General features: G+C 40.6%; 1 protein-coding gene across 3 annotated transcripts in view; it reads right to left on the reverse strand.

Annotated features, from left to right (window-relative positions):
- The window catches only part of raver2 (ribonucleoprotein, PTB-binding 2), a 71,031-nt gene that overhangs the window by 21,122 nt on the left and 32,826 nt on the right, over positions 1 to 17,083 (reverse strand). For all 3 annotated transcript variants that reach the window (XM_088350438.1, XM_088350437.1, XM_088350436.1), the window contains exons 5-6: positions 5,039 to 5,230; positions 813 to 930 (exon numbers count right to left, since the gene is read on the reverse strand). In XM_088350438.1, coding sequence (XP_088206564.1) covers positions 813 to 930; positions 5,039 to 5,230 — 310 coding nt within the window. The remainder of the gene's footprint in view (positions 1 to 812; positions 931 to 5,038; positions 5,231 to 17,083) is intronic.

Genomic DNA, 17,083 nt, shown 5'->3' on the forward strand with positions numbered 1-17,083 from the left:
AGCGTGTGTTCGGCACAGTTCTGAGGTCATAAGATCAAACCTCCTGTGTGGAGTTTGCATGTTCTCCCCCGTGCTTGTGTGGGTTTCCTCTGGGCACTCCGGTTTCCTCCCACATTCCAAAAATATGCATGTCAGGTTAATTGGCTGGTCCAAATTGTCCCTAGGTGTGAATGAGCAAGCGAATTGTCTGTCCCTGTGAGCCCTGCGAAAGGCTGGCGACCAGTTCAGGGTGTCCCCTGCCCACTGCCCGGAGACAACTGGGTTGGGCTTCAGCACCCCCGCGACCCTACTGAGGATAAGCGGTGCAGATAATGGATGGATGGACATTCTATGTGGCTGAAAGCAAGTAAAGACAGAAAAAAGCACAATGTTCATTGAAGAAAAAACTGCCACTGAGCAGGTCTGTTTTGAAGACACTGTTGCCATTGTAACTGGCTGAAATTTGAAGTAACCCCTCTTTGTGAAACTATTACAGTTACCCGTCTAGCTCTGGTTTGAGTTACATCTGCTTTGTGAAATGGATCCCTGGGGCGAATTGGGGGGGAAATTTATTCACAAGAGGTTTTCCATGTGACAAGAATCATGATAAACCAGTACAGATATAGAGAACTGTTTTTACCTCTGACTTTCCCTAAATAACTACTTATTTTTTGGCACAATTCATGTTTCTTTACGGGGGTGGTTTGAGAATTAATGAGGAAAGTACGTATGATGAGCAAAATTATCCGCAACCAACATATTTTTTGTCTCCGCATTTAATCTTTTTTTAAAGTATGACTGTGTAGTATTTTGGAGACAGCACACCATCTCACCTCTTTTTCCAGAGTGGTACGGCCTCATGAGGATCTGTAAGGCTGCAGGGTTTGTCATATTGGTCAACAGCTGAGTTAGGTTTGGATCCGGCAGCAGGCCTTTCCTGCTACTTAAAATCTGAAGGGAGACAAAAAATATATATATATAAAACGGAGGGAAAAGATGAAGAACAGTACAGTAAGTGTGTGAATGGCAAATTAAAATACACAGCTTGTTTGATATGAAGATTAGTGCTCAGTGGTGGATGTTGCCATGATTGCTTTTATTTGCATCATCAAGATAAGCTATTTTAAACTAGATAGGTTTGGGCACACAGAGAAAGAAAAGGGAAGGAGTAAATGAAAAAGATGGTTATAAAGGGAGAAAGTGGTTTAATGAAAAAAAACAACAAGACATAACACAGACCTGCAGGAAAAACTGTGACATCCCTGCGTTCATAAACGTTTTTTTCTTACTGTCTTAAAGCCACTTGTAAAACATACCAGTATTTCATTAAGTAAGACAATGTTATTGTTTTTAGTCTTCCTTGGTGACCTAACAGGCCAACATGATGAATGAAGTTTACTGTCCTAAATTGCAGTGCAAGATATAAATAGGATCACAGGTCAATGTCGGTCCATTAACTTGCAAAAAAAATATACTTCCTTAGTGAGCAATCGATCATCTTTTTATTTCACAGCTTTGGCCACATGTTGGTGTGGCGTTAATGGTTCCTTCCAAAAAAACAGGCTGTCCATTTCTTTAGACCAAGGGTCTCCAACATAGTGCATGTGTGTTTCCCCCTAAGAAGAGTCATTGTGATTTTCTAGTAAATGTGGTTATTAACTGACTTGATGTTTTATTGGTTGACTTAACTTCTAATAATTACAACCAGGTGATAACATATTGACAACATAAGAATAGCATAAGGTATTTGAGAAATGCATGATGAGTATCAAAAAGTAGCTTCAAAAAGGTTGGTGACCCCTTCTTTACACTTTTTCTAATTTCAATGAATTTATCATTACACTGAATAGTGTAAATGAAACTTCAAACTATCGACCCATATTGAATTAATTTACCTTTGGGTAAAAGCATGAATGTTGCCCAGGTCAACCCTATTTGACAACCTGTCACACTAGCAACACGCACGCAACACTTACAGTGATGCAGTGCAGATGTAGTTGGCCTGTCAGAGCAAGAGTAATATAATCAGGAAAATAAATGCACAGTTGTGTACTGTATATTTACTCGTTTTTTTTTACCAGAATGCGTGTTTTAATGTGTGAACGAGAGCGCCCTCCAAAGCAGAAACAAGATGGAAGAAAATGTTCTATCCATTCTACCTTCATTTGGAAATATTTAAATAAAATGGACAAAATGCATCAATCTATTTGGCCCACACATGGACATGCACACACACGTTAAGGTGTTAGGGGGATAAGAAAAGCTGTGAAGAATCTAAAGCAAGAATCTAAAGCAAGAATCACCGCGCAAGGAGGCAGAGGAGGCCATCTGGTGCCTGGCATATACAATCTCAATGACCAATCGGATAATGGCTTCATGGGATATTTAAAGAAAGGGCTGGATGTTGATTTGTCATGAAATCACAAATGTTTATTTCAACTTTTTATTTTTTCGATATGAGAAAAAAAAACCTCACAGGTAAAGGCACAAAGATCCCTCGGTGTTCACGATAAATGGGGACCAGAACCACCTGTGAAAAGTGAAAATCTACAAAGTAGTGTCACACTTTTTTTCCCTGTGGCCTTCATTAGAGCGGGCTTGACAACTTACCGAATTCAAGAGAGAGAGAGAGAGAGAGAGAGAGAGAGAGAGAGAGAGAGAGAGAGAGAGAGAGAGAGAGAGAGAGAAATAGAGAAATAGAGAAAGAGAGAGAGAGAGAGAGGAAGTGAGTACCTCAGTACCTATTTTAAATTAGTTGATGTTTTTTTGGTTGGGGCGTTCCTTGATTAAAGCTCTGCAGACTGAAAGATCAAGCAAAAGAGAGGACAAATTGAAACTCAGCACCTATCTTAAATTAGTTGATGATTTTTTTTTTTGGTGAGGGCACGCACTGACCAAAGCCCTGCGGAAAAAAAGCTGTGCGAAAATGAGAGCGGGAGAGAGAAAAAGAGAGAGAACAAAGGCTTTGGCATGACAAAAGAGCGGGACAGAGTCTTAGCAAGATGTAGTAGAACGGAGAGCAGGTGTCCGTACACAATAAAGTATTAAAGAGACTGTGATATGAATTAGCATCAGAGATCTCAAGTCAAGGGGTGTTGGCCGATCTGCGCGAATCTGGGCTTCCACCAACGTTGCTAATCAAAACAAAAAGATCTAAATTGAATATTTAAAAGTAAGATATGAACTGGTGCGTGACTATAAATTTCATCGGCAAAGCATTGTGCTATGATAAGCATACAAAATGAATGCGCAGAATAAATTTCATACAGAATAGCATTCTGTCAGCCATATTAAACTTTCACCTTCTGCACCTTCTTATTCAGCAGTTATTATTTCTAAAACACCTACAACATTTGGCCAGCAGATTGGACGTTCGGGCGCAAGTCATAGTACAGAAAATCATTATATATTCCTCAAATACTTAAATAAAGGTAACAGCAGGATTTGCCCTTTGATAACAACTGGCAATTTGTTTTGTTGCTGCTAAGCTTTGCTCATTCTGGCATGGGCTGTGAGTGGGTGTTTGTTTCAAACTGTGGTAGACAATGGAGGAGACTAATCAGTCATCAGAGCGGTAATTATTATGTCAAGACTTCACTGTCACATTGCCGTGTTTGATAGGATACCACAGCTACAAGGACTTCGGCAGCCATGGGGGTTTCTTAAATGAGCAATGTGTCTAACTGTAGTTCATCCGAACGCTGACTGATTGCTTACCAAACAATAAAGAGACACATTTAGAAGAAGCTGTGAGAATCTGAGCACCAGCTGAGCCCACAGTTAAATTTAAATATTTTGAGAACCATATACCCATCTATAAAATTCCGAATTTGTATTACAGTGTATAGAGATTATAGGGGGTTTATTCCTATTTTTGCATTGTTTTTTTTCTTCATTTTGAGTCTGTATTCTATGCCTTACCTAATTCCCAATTTTTAAACAAATGGGGTTTTGGGGTTTTTAAGGGTTATTGTTCTATCTTCATTGTTCATTATCGGTCAGTTCACAATACGCTACAAAGCCTAGGAGCCGGGACACTTATTCTCAGCCAAAAGGCCAAGTTAAGGTCCTAGCCCTAAATCCTTGACGCGATCATTGCGAATGCACCGTTACGTTCCCAAACAGTATATAAATTCATAATCACTGCCAACAACAACAAAATGAAAGCAAAAACAAGCAAGTAAATGAATAAATCATCCTTTAATCCAGGATAGGGCAAACTATAGCTCATGGGCCTCATACAGTCAATGAGGTGTTTTAATCCACCCGCCAAACAAAAACCTAGCACTAATAACTAATAAATGTGCTGTTGTTTTGGTGCCACTCTTATTCCCATTGTTCCACTTTGTGTTCCCATAAAAGTTATATTTTTCATGAAGCATTTATGTGTATTACGCTCATGGACAACATTCAAATAGATTCTGTATTTGCAATTTCCATTATTATGCAATAATTTCATTCAAGATATTTGGTAGATTTTATGCAAAAACACTTCTGAACTACTAGCCCTTTAGAATTTTTAGTTTTGTGCAAATACTCAAGTTTAGTGTAAAAACAGGAGATTTTATTATTATTTTGTTTTTTTACTTTAAATTTGTTTCATAAATACATATATATATTTCAAATGTTTCACAACCCGTTGGTTGAAATGCTCTATTTATAAACAAATATACAACAAAATATTAGGTGCAATCAAGAAAAATTGGATAGGCCTACATAATCTTTTTTTAAAATGTATACCCGAGTTATTGGATTTGAGACTTTAATGGAATACACAAAAAATAAATAAATCAGCAATTTTTTTCAATGTTGCTATTGTTATACACAGCACTTTTATTACTGCCACATTGTACATGCCTCTAACATGACAAATAAAACACATTTTTTAGGGAGGGATCAGTAAGTAAATTACATCCTTATTCACTGTTGCAAATCGATCAGTTCGTGACATTTTTAATACAGTCATTAGAATTTCTAAACGCATCAGTCATTTATGGGCTAAAAACTTTAATACCAAAAAAGTCCTGTAACTCTGTTTCTCAGTGCACTTCTTACTCACCATGCCCTGGGCAGCAATAAGTGCAGCCAGGGTGCTTCTCCCTGAAGTGCCGGGGGTGCAGAGTGACAGGCGGACTTCTTGTCCTCCCACCAGTTTTCTGTCCATCTGAATCAGTACCGACTCTGCTTGCTCCGCACTCGCATACTCCACCACACCAAAGCCTCGTAATGGACTTCCTTCATCCTGAGCAAGCTGGGGAAATGATGAAGATAATATTGCTTGGTAGCTGTTTCAACACACATTTGTTGATTATTAATAAAAGTTGGAATGCTGAAAGCAATGAAACATGCAATATCTCTAAGTTTAAAAAGCCATGTCATGTCACAATATTAAAAACAGAATTCCAGTTAAAACGCTGAAGACACATTCTATTTGAATTTGTTCCACTGCCAACTCTTTTGTCCATAGATTATGTTCGAACATTTTGCAGGAAAAAATAAAAATACCTTTCTAGATTAAGTTTATTGCATAAAATCACTCTAAAATCGTATTCAGGTTATTTCGAGTTTCTAATAATAGTTTACTAATAATACCAACAATAGTTTGTTGGTGATAGGAATGAGTGGAGTTGAGAAAGGATAGTGGGATGTTTAGACCTGTTCTAAGCGATGGGCAGGGCACCCGTATGATGCGGCAGGGGTAAACCAGTGAAAGCTGTCCCTGCTATTGAAAAAAAGACTGTGTTGTGTCACCCAAACCCGAGTGACATGGCTGCTTTCTAGTGTCCCGTTTCATCTGGAGGGACGAAAGCATGACCAACTTGGTTGCCGAGGTGCTTAACTTGTTTGGGTATTTGGGCATTTGGGTTGGCCATGGTCCTAAAATTTTTGAGTTTGTTTTTGCTACTTTTCCCTTTTTTTATTTTCTTTGTTTTTGTATATGTTTGTCTTGCTGTCTGTCACCCTTCTCGAGGGATATGACCAGGGTAAATAGATAGATAGACTAATAGACTAGAGTTCAGTAGAGGCAGATAAATAATAGAAAATACTACTAAATTAAGCCGAAACAAGAAAATAAAAACGATATTAATTAAATAAAATTAAACCACGTTCATATTTTGTTTTTACTATTATTTTACCATTCTGTAAGTGTTTATTACCTCGGTTTTGAAGACATTTTAAATCTTTCTTTTATCATAAATCATTTCAGTTCATCATTGCATTGGGTCTATGATATAATTTTCTTATATTTGCTCTAACTGGTTGTTTTTTTGAAAATGCATTCTATTCTGAGATGACGTTTGTGTTGAAAAAAACGTTTGAACAAATCTTGGTCATTGCGGTTTTTGTTGCATATATTTCTTGAATTACCTCACATGGATTTATTTCTACGTCATCTTTTTTATGTTCAATTTGATGAAAAGTTGTTTTGTTGGTGATAATTTGTGATTCTCATATTTATTTTCTGGAAGACAAATTCATTCTATTTATTCCTTATCTGTTCCCTAACACTTGCACACTATTTGTTACAAATACAATGTTTGCATGAGGAGGTTTAGTTTAAGAATTTTACAATTTCCGTCTCTAGTGTCTATCTGTACAATTAGAAACACACAACACACGTAAATATTGGAGCAGTATAATTTTAAGAAAGATTTTTCTATGTCGCCTTCAAAAAAACTAAAATAACACAACATTGTGAACTACACAAGACAGTGATATGAGAAACCAGAAACAAAACATAATGTGACATTGCTAATTGTATTACAAACTATTACGCACACTTCTAATCAGTGCAACTTCTGCAGTCACTCGAACAGTGACTGTAGCCTTCAACCAGGAGAAGATGTCGTCAGGTGGTGTCCAACAGTCACTGGGCGTTTCGACCCTTAACCACAACGCCCTCAAGTTGGCGGGCCGGCAGTGATGGCCAGTCACTGCCCATCTTGCCCTGGTCCCCAGCTAAACTCCTCTCTCCTACTCCAGAGCCAACAAGAGGATCTCTCCGCAGCTTCCCCCACCCTTTTGGCAGCTGCCTTCCTCTCCCTTCCACTTATTCCCAGAGATGTTAATGTGTCCCATACAGACTGTGCTGGGAAGCCCCTGCAACCGACCTCCACTGGGAATAGCCAGATCTGCCATCCCTTGTTCCTGCACTGTTGGACCAGCTCTTGATACTTGGTGTTTTTCCTTTCATGGGCTTCGCTGCATCCTTCTTCCCATGGTACAGTTAGCTCAATCAGGATGATTTTCTTAGCCTCTTCTGACCAAATCACAATGTCTGGCCTCAAGGAAGTTTGGACTACCTGGGGAAAGTGTAATTTCCTTCCCAGGTCTACCCTCATCTCCCACGCTGGTGCTGTCTGCAGGAGGCTCTTTTTGGTCTTCTTGGAGGATGCTGGTTTCTCTCCTTCCCTGACGAACTGGATGGAATGTGTTGGACCGGGTTGAGGTTGGTGCTTCTTCCGCCTTTCCTGCTCTAATAGGTAAGCCAGTGCACCGAGGACCTTGTCATGGCGCCAGCGGTATCTGCCTGGCTAAGAGCAATCTGGCATCCTGGCAGAATATGCGCCAGTTCCCTCTCCCACCACATAGCCTGCACGTTGTGTCCTCCCTCAACCCCCACCTGTACAGGTTGTTTGGTGTTGGAAGAGTATCGTACACTGACCGGGGCAAGAAAGAGATCCGGAACGGTTCCAACCTTCAGAGTTCTGGCCAGGTGATCCTTCGCTTTGGTAGGTCCCACTTTGTCCAGGCTCCTTAGACTCCAAGCTCCACCGCCCTGGACCACCTGCCTTCCTCCTCCAGTTGACGGACCTCGGCCTGCACCATGTCTCTCCTCTGCCTTGGATCAGATTTTGACCATTGCTGGAAATGAGTAGACCCTAATCCCTGACGCCCTGCGCATGCATTTCCGATGAGATCTTTCAACCTCAGCCTGCCTTCTGCCTGATGTACTTGGCCGTCTGCTGCCCATTTACGCCCCGATCTTGTAATCACGCCCGCGCCCCTAACCATCTCGTCGCTAGAATCTTTGAGCATCATGACCGCCCTACACTTGGCCACCTTGAACTCTTCCACTACTGAAGACAGGGGAAACTGCAGCTGCCCCGATCTGATGTAAAGCCCTAATGATGTGAAGCTTGGTGGAACACCAAGCCACCTGCGGAGATGTTTATTTGCCCTCCTCTCTATTCCTTCAACCGCAGTCATAGAGATTTCATAGATCTTTAGCAACCACAGCAGTCTTGGTAGCAGACCATACTGGAACAACCAAGTCTTGAACTTGCCTGGTAGTCCTAATCGCTCAATCCTTTGCAGCCACTTATTAGCCTGCTCCACTGTCCTGAGAACGCTGCCCCTCTCGCCCAGAGATGAATCGTACCACTTTCCGAGGCATTTTATTGGGTTATCTTTTATTGAAAACAATATTATCCACTCCCCCTTAAATAAAGTGTTTTTATTACATGAGATATTGTACCATATTATGATCATTTTAGTACATCACCCACCTTTCAACTAAACAGTATTGTGATAATTATTAGATATAATGACCCTATTCCTGAATTTTGCATTAAATGTCATGAAAGACCCTGCTCCCCAGCACCTCTGAAATGACCTAAGCAGGAAAGCTTGGAACTGTAGTTTGTGATCCACCTTCCTAAAAATGACAACTATGTCCATCTAAAGTCAATGTCCTTGATGTCAATGCATTGTTGTAAGGGAATACCACAGCCTTACAACAAACATAGTATTCAGGATTTCACAATGGGTTTCATCCATCCTTTGGGGTTTTGGCTGAAGAGAGTTATGCGCATTAAAGTGTTGAAACACTTTAGTGCGCATAACTCATATTCACTGTACTCTGCCACCACAAATTAGAGTGTTGCTGAGACTATGGAGCCTTTTTTGAGGCTGTGCTCAGCTTAGCTTTAATGGTGAAGGTACAACCCACATGCAGCTGCCATTAAGCATCAAGGGGCAATATTGTCAAATAATTTTTTTAAAAATTTTATTAATCATGAGGGGCTGCAGTAAGAATGACGATTTAACTTTCTGTCAATATCACACTTAAATGCTGGAATCATTGGGACACACAAAAAATAAAATTGTTGATCTCAAACTTAGACATTTTAAGAATTTCATTATTACACACTTCCCTCAAAGCCACAGTGAGCAGGTGGTCATACAAGACAGTTGTAAAAGTAAAGTTCTATTAGTACGATTATTTCTGATCTAATGGGGGTTACATATAATAGGGTAAGTCTCAAAATGATAGTAGTGCTGACTAGTGGTTCTGCTTCTATTAAGTAGCATTCCCTGCTTATATAAGGGAGTTAAATAATGCAGGGAAGCTAATGGCTATACTAATGGAGTATAGAGGCTATTGTATATGATAGCCCCGCGACCAAACTGAGGACAAGTAGTGCAGATAATGGATGGATGGATGTATATGAAAGTGGTGAGATCTTGAGCCTGGGCTCGAACCCAGCCCGAAATACGCACCCTATGGCCCTGAAGTACGCACAGCGCCAAAGCGAAGCATCGCTATTACTTCGGCGCCAAAGTAAAACGCCAGGTTTACTTCGGACTCGATCCCTCAAATCAAGTTAACTGGTTGGGTTCGTGCATATATACCCACGGGCACGGTTGGACAGGATTTTTTTAAGCCCAATCTTTCCTCTAGTATATGATATCACATAATCTGTTGTCAGTAGTATCAGAAACAAATATTCAATACCTTTCTCTTTACAGAGTGCATCCAACCTTGTTTTAATTACTGTTCAGTGTTCATGGTTTATTTTGATACATTTTATTTACCGTTTACCGTTCATATTGAAGATTATGTTAAAATCTATTTTTGTATTGCAAAAAAGAATTCAAAAAAGTATGAGTTGGAAGCAATTGTCACCACTTTGAAGGCCAATGATCTGTTAGTACCATTTTTAATCTTTCAAGAGGACCAAAAATTCCATTATTTGGCGTTTGGTTCCCCCCAAAATCTGAACAGATGATGCATGGAGGGAATAAGAGAGGAAAATGGATATGTCTGTCGAGGAGCGGGTCGATAGACCATTATCATCAGCATACATTAAACAAACTGCATGGAAATTATGTGCATCAGTCGCCCATTTCAGGGAAAGATGGATGGAGACAGAGCAGAATTGGATATGTGAAGAGAGAAAAAAGAATGTGAGAGGAGAGCGTGGGTAAGAAAATCAAATAAAAGTGTGCTTATTATTATTCATGTCTGCAGATGTGAGAGACAGTGCGGAACTTATAAAAGTTTTTACATCAACATTTATCATACAAAGTTTGAAATTTACTTGTGACAGAGATATTTCTATCAGCGCTCAGGTTGCATTCGTAATTTAACTTTTGAAGATGTACTGTATTTGTGCTGCCAATTATGCTACTTTCTGGGTGGGAAAATGTTAATGATGCTCTTTACCTTAGAATAATATTGCACCCAAGCAACAGGCAAGCAGAGGCCATGACATTGAAAAAAAAATATGCGCACTAATTACTCATAAGTTAGTGAAGTGTGCACCAGATTAGTCTAGATTTATAGCCTTCGGAGTTAAGACTGCTGGTTAAGTGCACTCTGATCAGAAAAAGTGACAAAGTGCTTCCCACCTAAAACTTAGAAGGACAAAAAAGCGTAAATAATAAAATGGCTTATAAATCAAAGTAAATACAATAAAAAAATGCAGATGTGACCCATTTATGCACTAATGAATAAAAAAAACTCACAGAGCACGAGGGAACTATAAACAAAAACAACAACAAAAAACAGGCACATCTCCAGGAGTATATCTCAAAAACATCTGTGTGCGCAGTTGCACTTCATAAGATTCCTTTTTTTTGTTTGTTAAATTGTTTTACAACATTTTTTTGTTTTCTAACACTCAGTCAATTTTTCAGGTGTTCATAGAAACTTTACTTGCATGGCTGAGAGGTTTCAGAGGGGGAAGGAGCACCAAAGAACAGATTTTTAATATGCAAAACTTATGTGAGAAGTTTCACAATACCAGATAAACCTCTATCACGTTTTTTGTTGATTTCAAGAAGGCGTTTGACAGAGTATGGCAAGCCGCTGTATGGACTACTATGCGAAAGTACAACATGGGCCAGAAGCTGGTTCAGACCATTTAACAACTGTATGCCAATGCCAACAGTGCTGTAGTGATCAGTTGTACGATTGGAGTGTGGTTACGAACCACAGTCGATGTGAGACAAGGCTACGTTCTCTCCCAAACTTTATTTAACATTTTCCTGGAGAGGATCATGTCTGAAGCTTTAGAGCAACATGAAGGTACAATCAGTTTCACTAACCTCCGTTTTGCTGATAATATTGCTGGATTGGCGGAAGACGAACAGGAACTCAGAGATCTGGTCAATCACCTGGACAATGCATCTCCCCCAGTTTGGGATGGAAATAAAAATTAAAAAAAAATAATGACCAACAATCCCCAAGGTATCACCACAAAATCACCATCAACCACAGAAGGCTAGAACCTGTCACCAAATTGAAATATCTTGGAGCTGCCATATCAGAAGAGGGGTCGCTACCAGAAATCATGGCCATGATAGTTCAAACCACAGCAGCACTGCAGGACAAAGACTAGGAACCTTCCCGTGGTGTCCTGCGAAGGGCTCTCTCCCGGGAGAGCCTTACGAATCCAACCCAATCCACTCAGACTCGCTCTTTCTATCTTTCTTGGTCCTCTCTCCTTCTTTGTCTCTCCTTTTCTCTCTTCCGCCTTTTCACTCTTGTCTCTCATTTTCTCTATCCCTCTTCCCTACTCTCTCCCCACCTCTCTAACTCTCTTTTCCCCTTTTTTGCATTTTACTCTGTCTGTCTGTCTTTCTCTCTTTCTATCTGTCCCTCTCTTTCTCTCTTCTACTCTCCTCTCTCTGTTCTTCTTAGGGCGGGCGACTTCGAGAGCAACCCTGGCCCCCAGTCCAAATGCCAGTGGTGCTTTCAAACCATTCGCTGCGACCACACCCCAACCACCTGTACTACCTGCCCACGGGGCTTCCATAAATCATGCACCGGCCTGTCCGAACGTACTAAGGACTTACTTCGTATGCTTGGTTTGCTTGGGTCACACCCCGTTAGGCCTGCCGGCACAGGACAGTCGCAGCCCCCTCTCCTTCGGAGAACTACGGAGCCTCCCACGAGCGGGTCTAGCGCTACTAAGGATTACCTTAGGCGCCTTGAGTGTCTCAACAACAACAACAACAACAACAACAACAACAACAACAACAACAACAACAACAACAACAACAACAACAACAACAACAGCAGCAGCACTTGCACCACTTATACCCATCTGGGGAGAAAAGAACATAAAAGTGAAATCAAATGTCAGGCTCATGCAAGTGCTGGTTACACCCACTTTTCTTTACGCTTGGAAGAGAAAATCCAGGCCATGGGGATACAATGCTACAGGAAACTTCTAGGTATACGCTACTTAGCCCATGTGACAAAAAAAAACGGTGCATAACATCATCATAGGGCACATTGGACCCTCAGGTTCGAATCCCAGCTCCTCCGTGTTGCATGTCGAAGTGTCCTTGGGTAAGACACTGAACCCCTAATGCCCCCAATAAGCAGGTGGCTGCTATTGGGAAATGTGAAGCACATTGTAAAGCGTTTTGGGAAGTCATTGACTTGAAAAGCGCTATAGAAATGCAGATCATTTCATTTCATTTCACCCTACGAAGAACTGTTGTCAACTGTGCGCAGACAGAAACTTCTGTGGTATAGTCAAGTCACAAGATTATCAGGACTGACCAAAATAAGTCTCCAGGACAAAGTCCAAGAGGGCGGGAGGAGAGGAAGACCGAAAAAGAACTGGTCCGACAACATTAAGGAAGGTGCTGGTGTCAACTTTGCCACGACCTAAGAACAGGCCAGGCACCGACAACAGTGGAGAAGACTATCCAGGGTTGCGTCCTCATTGGTGCCCCGACGACCCATGCTTTTAAGGGATCCGTGAACCGTGAATGGAAAGAATATTTACATCAGATGAGTCAAACATACAGCTAGTGGCCCAGATCAGGTTTGCCAACAGATTTAATCGAGCCCACAATACGATGCTGAGAGAAGCCCAAAAGAAAAATGAGCAGCATCTTGTCAATCAATGACCTGGATGTTGCCAAAGCCAGGCACTACTCTTAAAGCAAACCATCTAATGTAGTTGTATTTGCTGACTTCAATGCAACCAAAGAACATTTGAGGGAACACCCATCCCGAGTTCATTCTACTTAAACTGAAGTTACAGTTGCGCTGTTTAAGGTAATACAATTGCCCTCACACCTGATGCGTAAATATCTCTTAATTGCAACATTTGCCATTACAGTGTTTCCCATTACATTGGTGGACAGGCTTGGAAGGTACCCCGAAAGAAAATTGTGTACATTTTAAATTCAACGCCTCAATCTAGTGCATTTTTTGAGCTATATCAAGAAGCTACATCTATGATGAATGTGTGCTCATAATAAATATCTTTATTTTTCTTTGTGAACCAACTTAGATTACTCAATGCTAGTAGCACTTGTAGTGATTATTTTTTTAATTGGGGACCAATCTGTGTTACCTTTCAAAAGAGACCAAAACTGTGCATATTCAGTTCAACGGTTCAACAAAAGCATTTCATTTACTTTGGGTATGTTTTGAAATGGAATTTTAGGTGAATTTAAGGGGTTAGTGATACAATTTATTGAGACTGGTGGGGTGAATTAAACCCTGGCGGCTTGCGAGTATCTACCTACATATGGGAAACACTGTATAACACTACACTTTTTATCACCAGTGATTTGAAATTATTGTTTGGTTAAAAAATGCAAAATAAATGCTGCACTGCAATTGTATAAAGTATAAATATATCATGGATTTAAAATATAAAATCACTGATCCATAGGTCAAAGCCTACTGGCGATGCAACAGTGAAGCAGCATGAGTTGAACGCCCACAAAGAGCAATGGGAGTAGAATGGTAGGGTTCTATTGATTTGTAGGTGGGAAAGACCAAAGGGTTGGAGCTAAAACTGGGACAACAATAGATGGTATCTAAGGTAGCAACAATATCAAAATGGCTGGATGGTAGTGGGGAAAAAAAGAAAGTCAAAAGACTGTATATATAGAATACAAACACACACACCCGCATACACATACACATATATATATATACATATATATATATATATATATATATATATATATATATATACATATATATATATGTATATATATATATATATATATATATATATATATATATATATATATATATATGTATATACATATATATATACATATATATACATATATATATACATATATATACATATATATATATACATATATATATATATATATATATATATATATATATATATATATATATATATAAATATATATATATATATATATAAACCGTATTTTCCGCACTATAAGGCCGAAAAAATAGTTTTTGGTCCTATATTTGACATACATAAGACGCACCGGAGTATAAGGCGCTACAATGGGAACGTCGACAAAACAGTCAGATAGTTCAGTCAAACTTATTACCCCCTTAACATTCCGAAAGCTTGCAAAGACGCAAATACGTGTCGAGAACACGTGCGGATGCGGTGTTCGTACGATGTCACTCAAATGCATCGTTCCATCATTCGGAAGGTTAAAGTCTTGGGATTCAAGAAATGCCAACCATTCCTTAGTTTCTATTCTTTTTCGCTCGCAACTTTACTGTGCATATGACAATAAACACTTGGAATTGAGTTTAATTTAAAAATAGACACTCCATTCCATCCATCATCTGCACCGCTTATCACAGAAACATTGAGTTCAGTCTGAAACAAGATAAAGGGAAAATATATAGCCGGAGTAGCTCACCGAAGTTGTTGTGTTCAATAATAATGTGCAGCCATGGTCCTCTTATATCCGTGAGTTTAGTAAATCCAGGAGAATAAAATATTTACAAATACAGAATAGTAAAAAATGCTTTCTCTATGCCATCAACTACGTGCTATTCACATTCATCTTTTTCGGCCAATTGCAGGGTTTGTTTTGCCGCTTAAGCCTATGCCAGCCTGTAAATGATAAAAAGGATCTGCCCCTTGACCTCCGAATAACTTTAGCCAATAGTGATCGATTCAACTGATGATTGACACATCTTTTTCGGCAAATTGCATGCTTTGTTTTGCCGCTTAACCCTATGCCAGCCTGTAAATGATAAAAACGATCCGCCCCTTGACCTCCGAATAACTTTAGCCAATAGGGATCGATTCAAATGATGATTGACACATTGGTTAGCCAATGAAACGCCGGTAAATAAATCCCAGCATACACCGCGGACTACTTGGCGTTCGGGGAAAAATCTAGTCGGCGGCTGCAAGTTAGTTGGACTTTGCGACTTAATGTTGATCCATAAATAAGGCGCACTGTATTATAAGGTGCATGGTCAGCTTTTAAAAAAAAAAAGGCTTTTAGGTGCGCCTTATAGTGAGGAAAATACGATATACTGGTATATATGTAATTTGTCCAGACCTACAAATACCTGGGTGTGCAGATGGACAACAAACTGGACTGGACTGCCAACACAGAAGCTCTATGTAGGAAAGGGCAAAGCCGACTTTACTTCCTCAGAAGGCTGGCCTCCTTCAACATCTGCAAAAAGCTCCTGAAAATATTGTACGAGACAGTAGTGGCAAGCGCCCTCTTCTATGCGGCAGCGTGTTGGGGAGGCAGCGTCAAGAAGAAGGATGCCTCTCGTCTCAATAAACTGGCTAGGAAATCGAGCTCTGTTGTGGGCAAAGAGCTGGACAGCCTAACAACAGTAGCTGAGAGACAGGCACTGAAAAAGCTGAGGTCAATCATGGACAATCCATCGCATCCGCTTCACAGCATTATCTCCGGACAGAAGAGCAGTTTCAGTGACAGACTGCTGTCACTGTCTTGTACTACGGACAGACGAGCCACCTCAGACTTCGAGCCCACAGTATGTCTCTCTAACGGACGTTATTAGTATGTTGGAGAAAGTTCTGATACGTGTTACCTCGAACCAGTTTCAAGAGAGAGGGGGAGCTCCAACCAGGCGACCTGGAGCCAGAATAAATGGTTTCACTGCCAAGCCATGTATCATTTGCAAAGAAGTCGAACACAGTGCTCTCTCTCATTGCCGAGACAAAAACCTTTGCTTTCACTGCCATGCCCCAGGGCATTCTCGACGTGATTGTCCAGTGACGAAGGTTGTCCCGCTGCCTCAGGGAAACTAACTGATCTGCGCTTAGGGGAGAACAGTGCAGATCAACTGAGTATACCTCCCACCACTAATGTGAAGCCTGACATGCAAGACAATAAATCAATTTATGAGTTGTATAGCAACAAGATACCTCCATCGAAGAAGCTGATCTTTCAGGGGTTTCAGAGAATAGCGGAGACTGACGAACTGTTTTACACACCTGTACTTGTGCAAGAAGGCCCCACTTTCAGAGCGCTGTTGGACAGCGGGTCGATGGCTTGTACAGTAAGTGAGGACACAGCTAAGTACCTCCTGCAGCAATTCCCTGATATGATGAGTTACACGGCCGATGATTATGTCATTGTAGGCTGCGGTGGACACCAAGTTTCTCCCAGAGATATGTACGACATTCACGTCACAGTTTACGGGTGCCAAATGATAATACCAGTAATGGTGGTGCCAGGCCAGACAGAACAGATGATCCTTGGCAGCAATGCCATCAAATATATTTTGACTCAATTGAAAAGTACTGATGGCTATTGGAGATTAGTTTCCACTCCTGACAACGGTCTGTCCGATAACCACAGTCAATTCCTGTCAATGCTTTCCAACACAGAGAGAGATGGAGAGGTGATTGCATTCCAGACAAGGTAGGGACAGTAAAGATCAAGAGTTGCGTGACGCTGAATCCACGGACCGAGTACGTTATTTGGGGCAAGTTACCTGAGTTGGCCGGGGCATCAGCGGGCAGCACAGTGGTCGTTGAGCCAACCCAATCTAAGGCTGCGCCCAGACAAGTCCTTGTCGGACGAGTTGTTACTCCACTCTGGGGAGATGGATGGGTGCCTGTTAAAG

The sequence above is a fragment of the Urocampus carinirostris genome, chromosome 12, assembly GCF_059441175.1.
Source record: "Urocampus carinirostris isolate Australia breed hairy pipefish chromosome 12, RoL_Ucar_1.0, whole genome shotgun sequence".
Classification (NCBI taxonomy): domain Eukaryota; kingdom Metazoa; phylum Chordata; class Actinopteri; order Syngnathiformes; family Syngnathidae; genus Urocampus; species Urocampus carinirostris.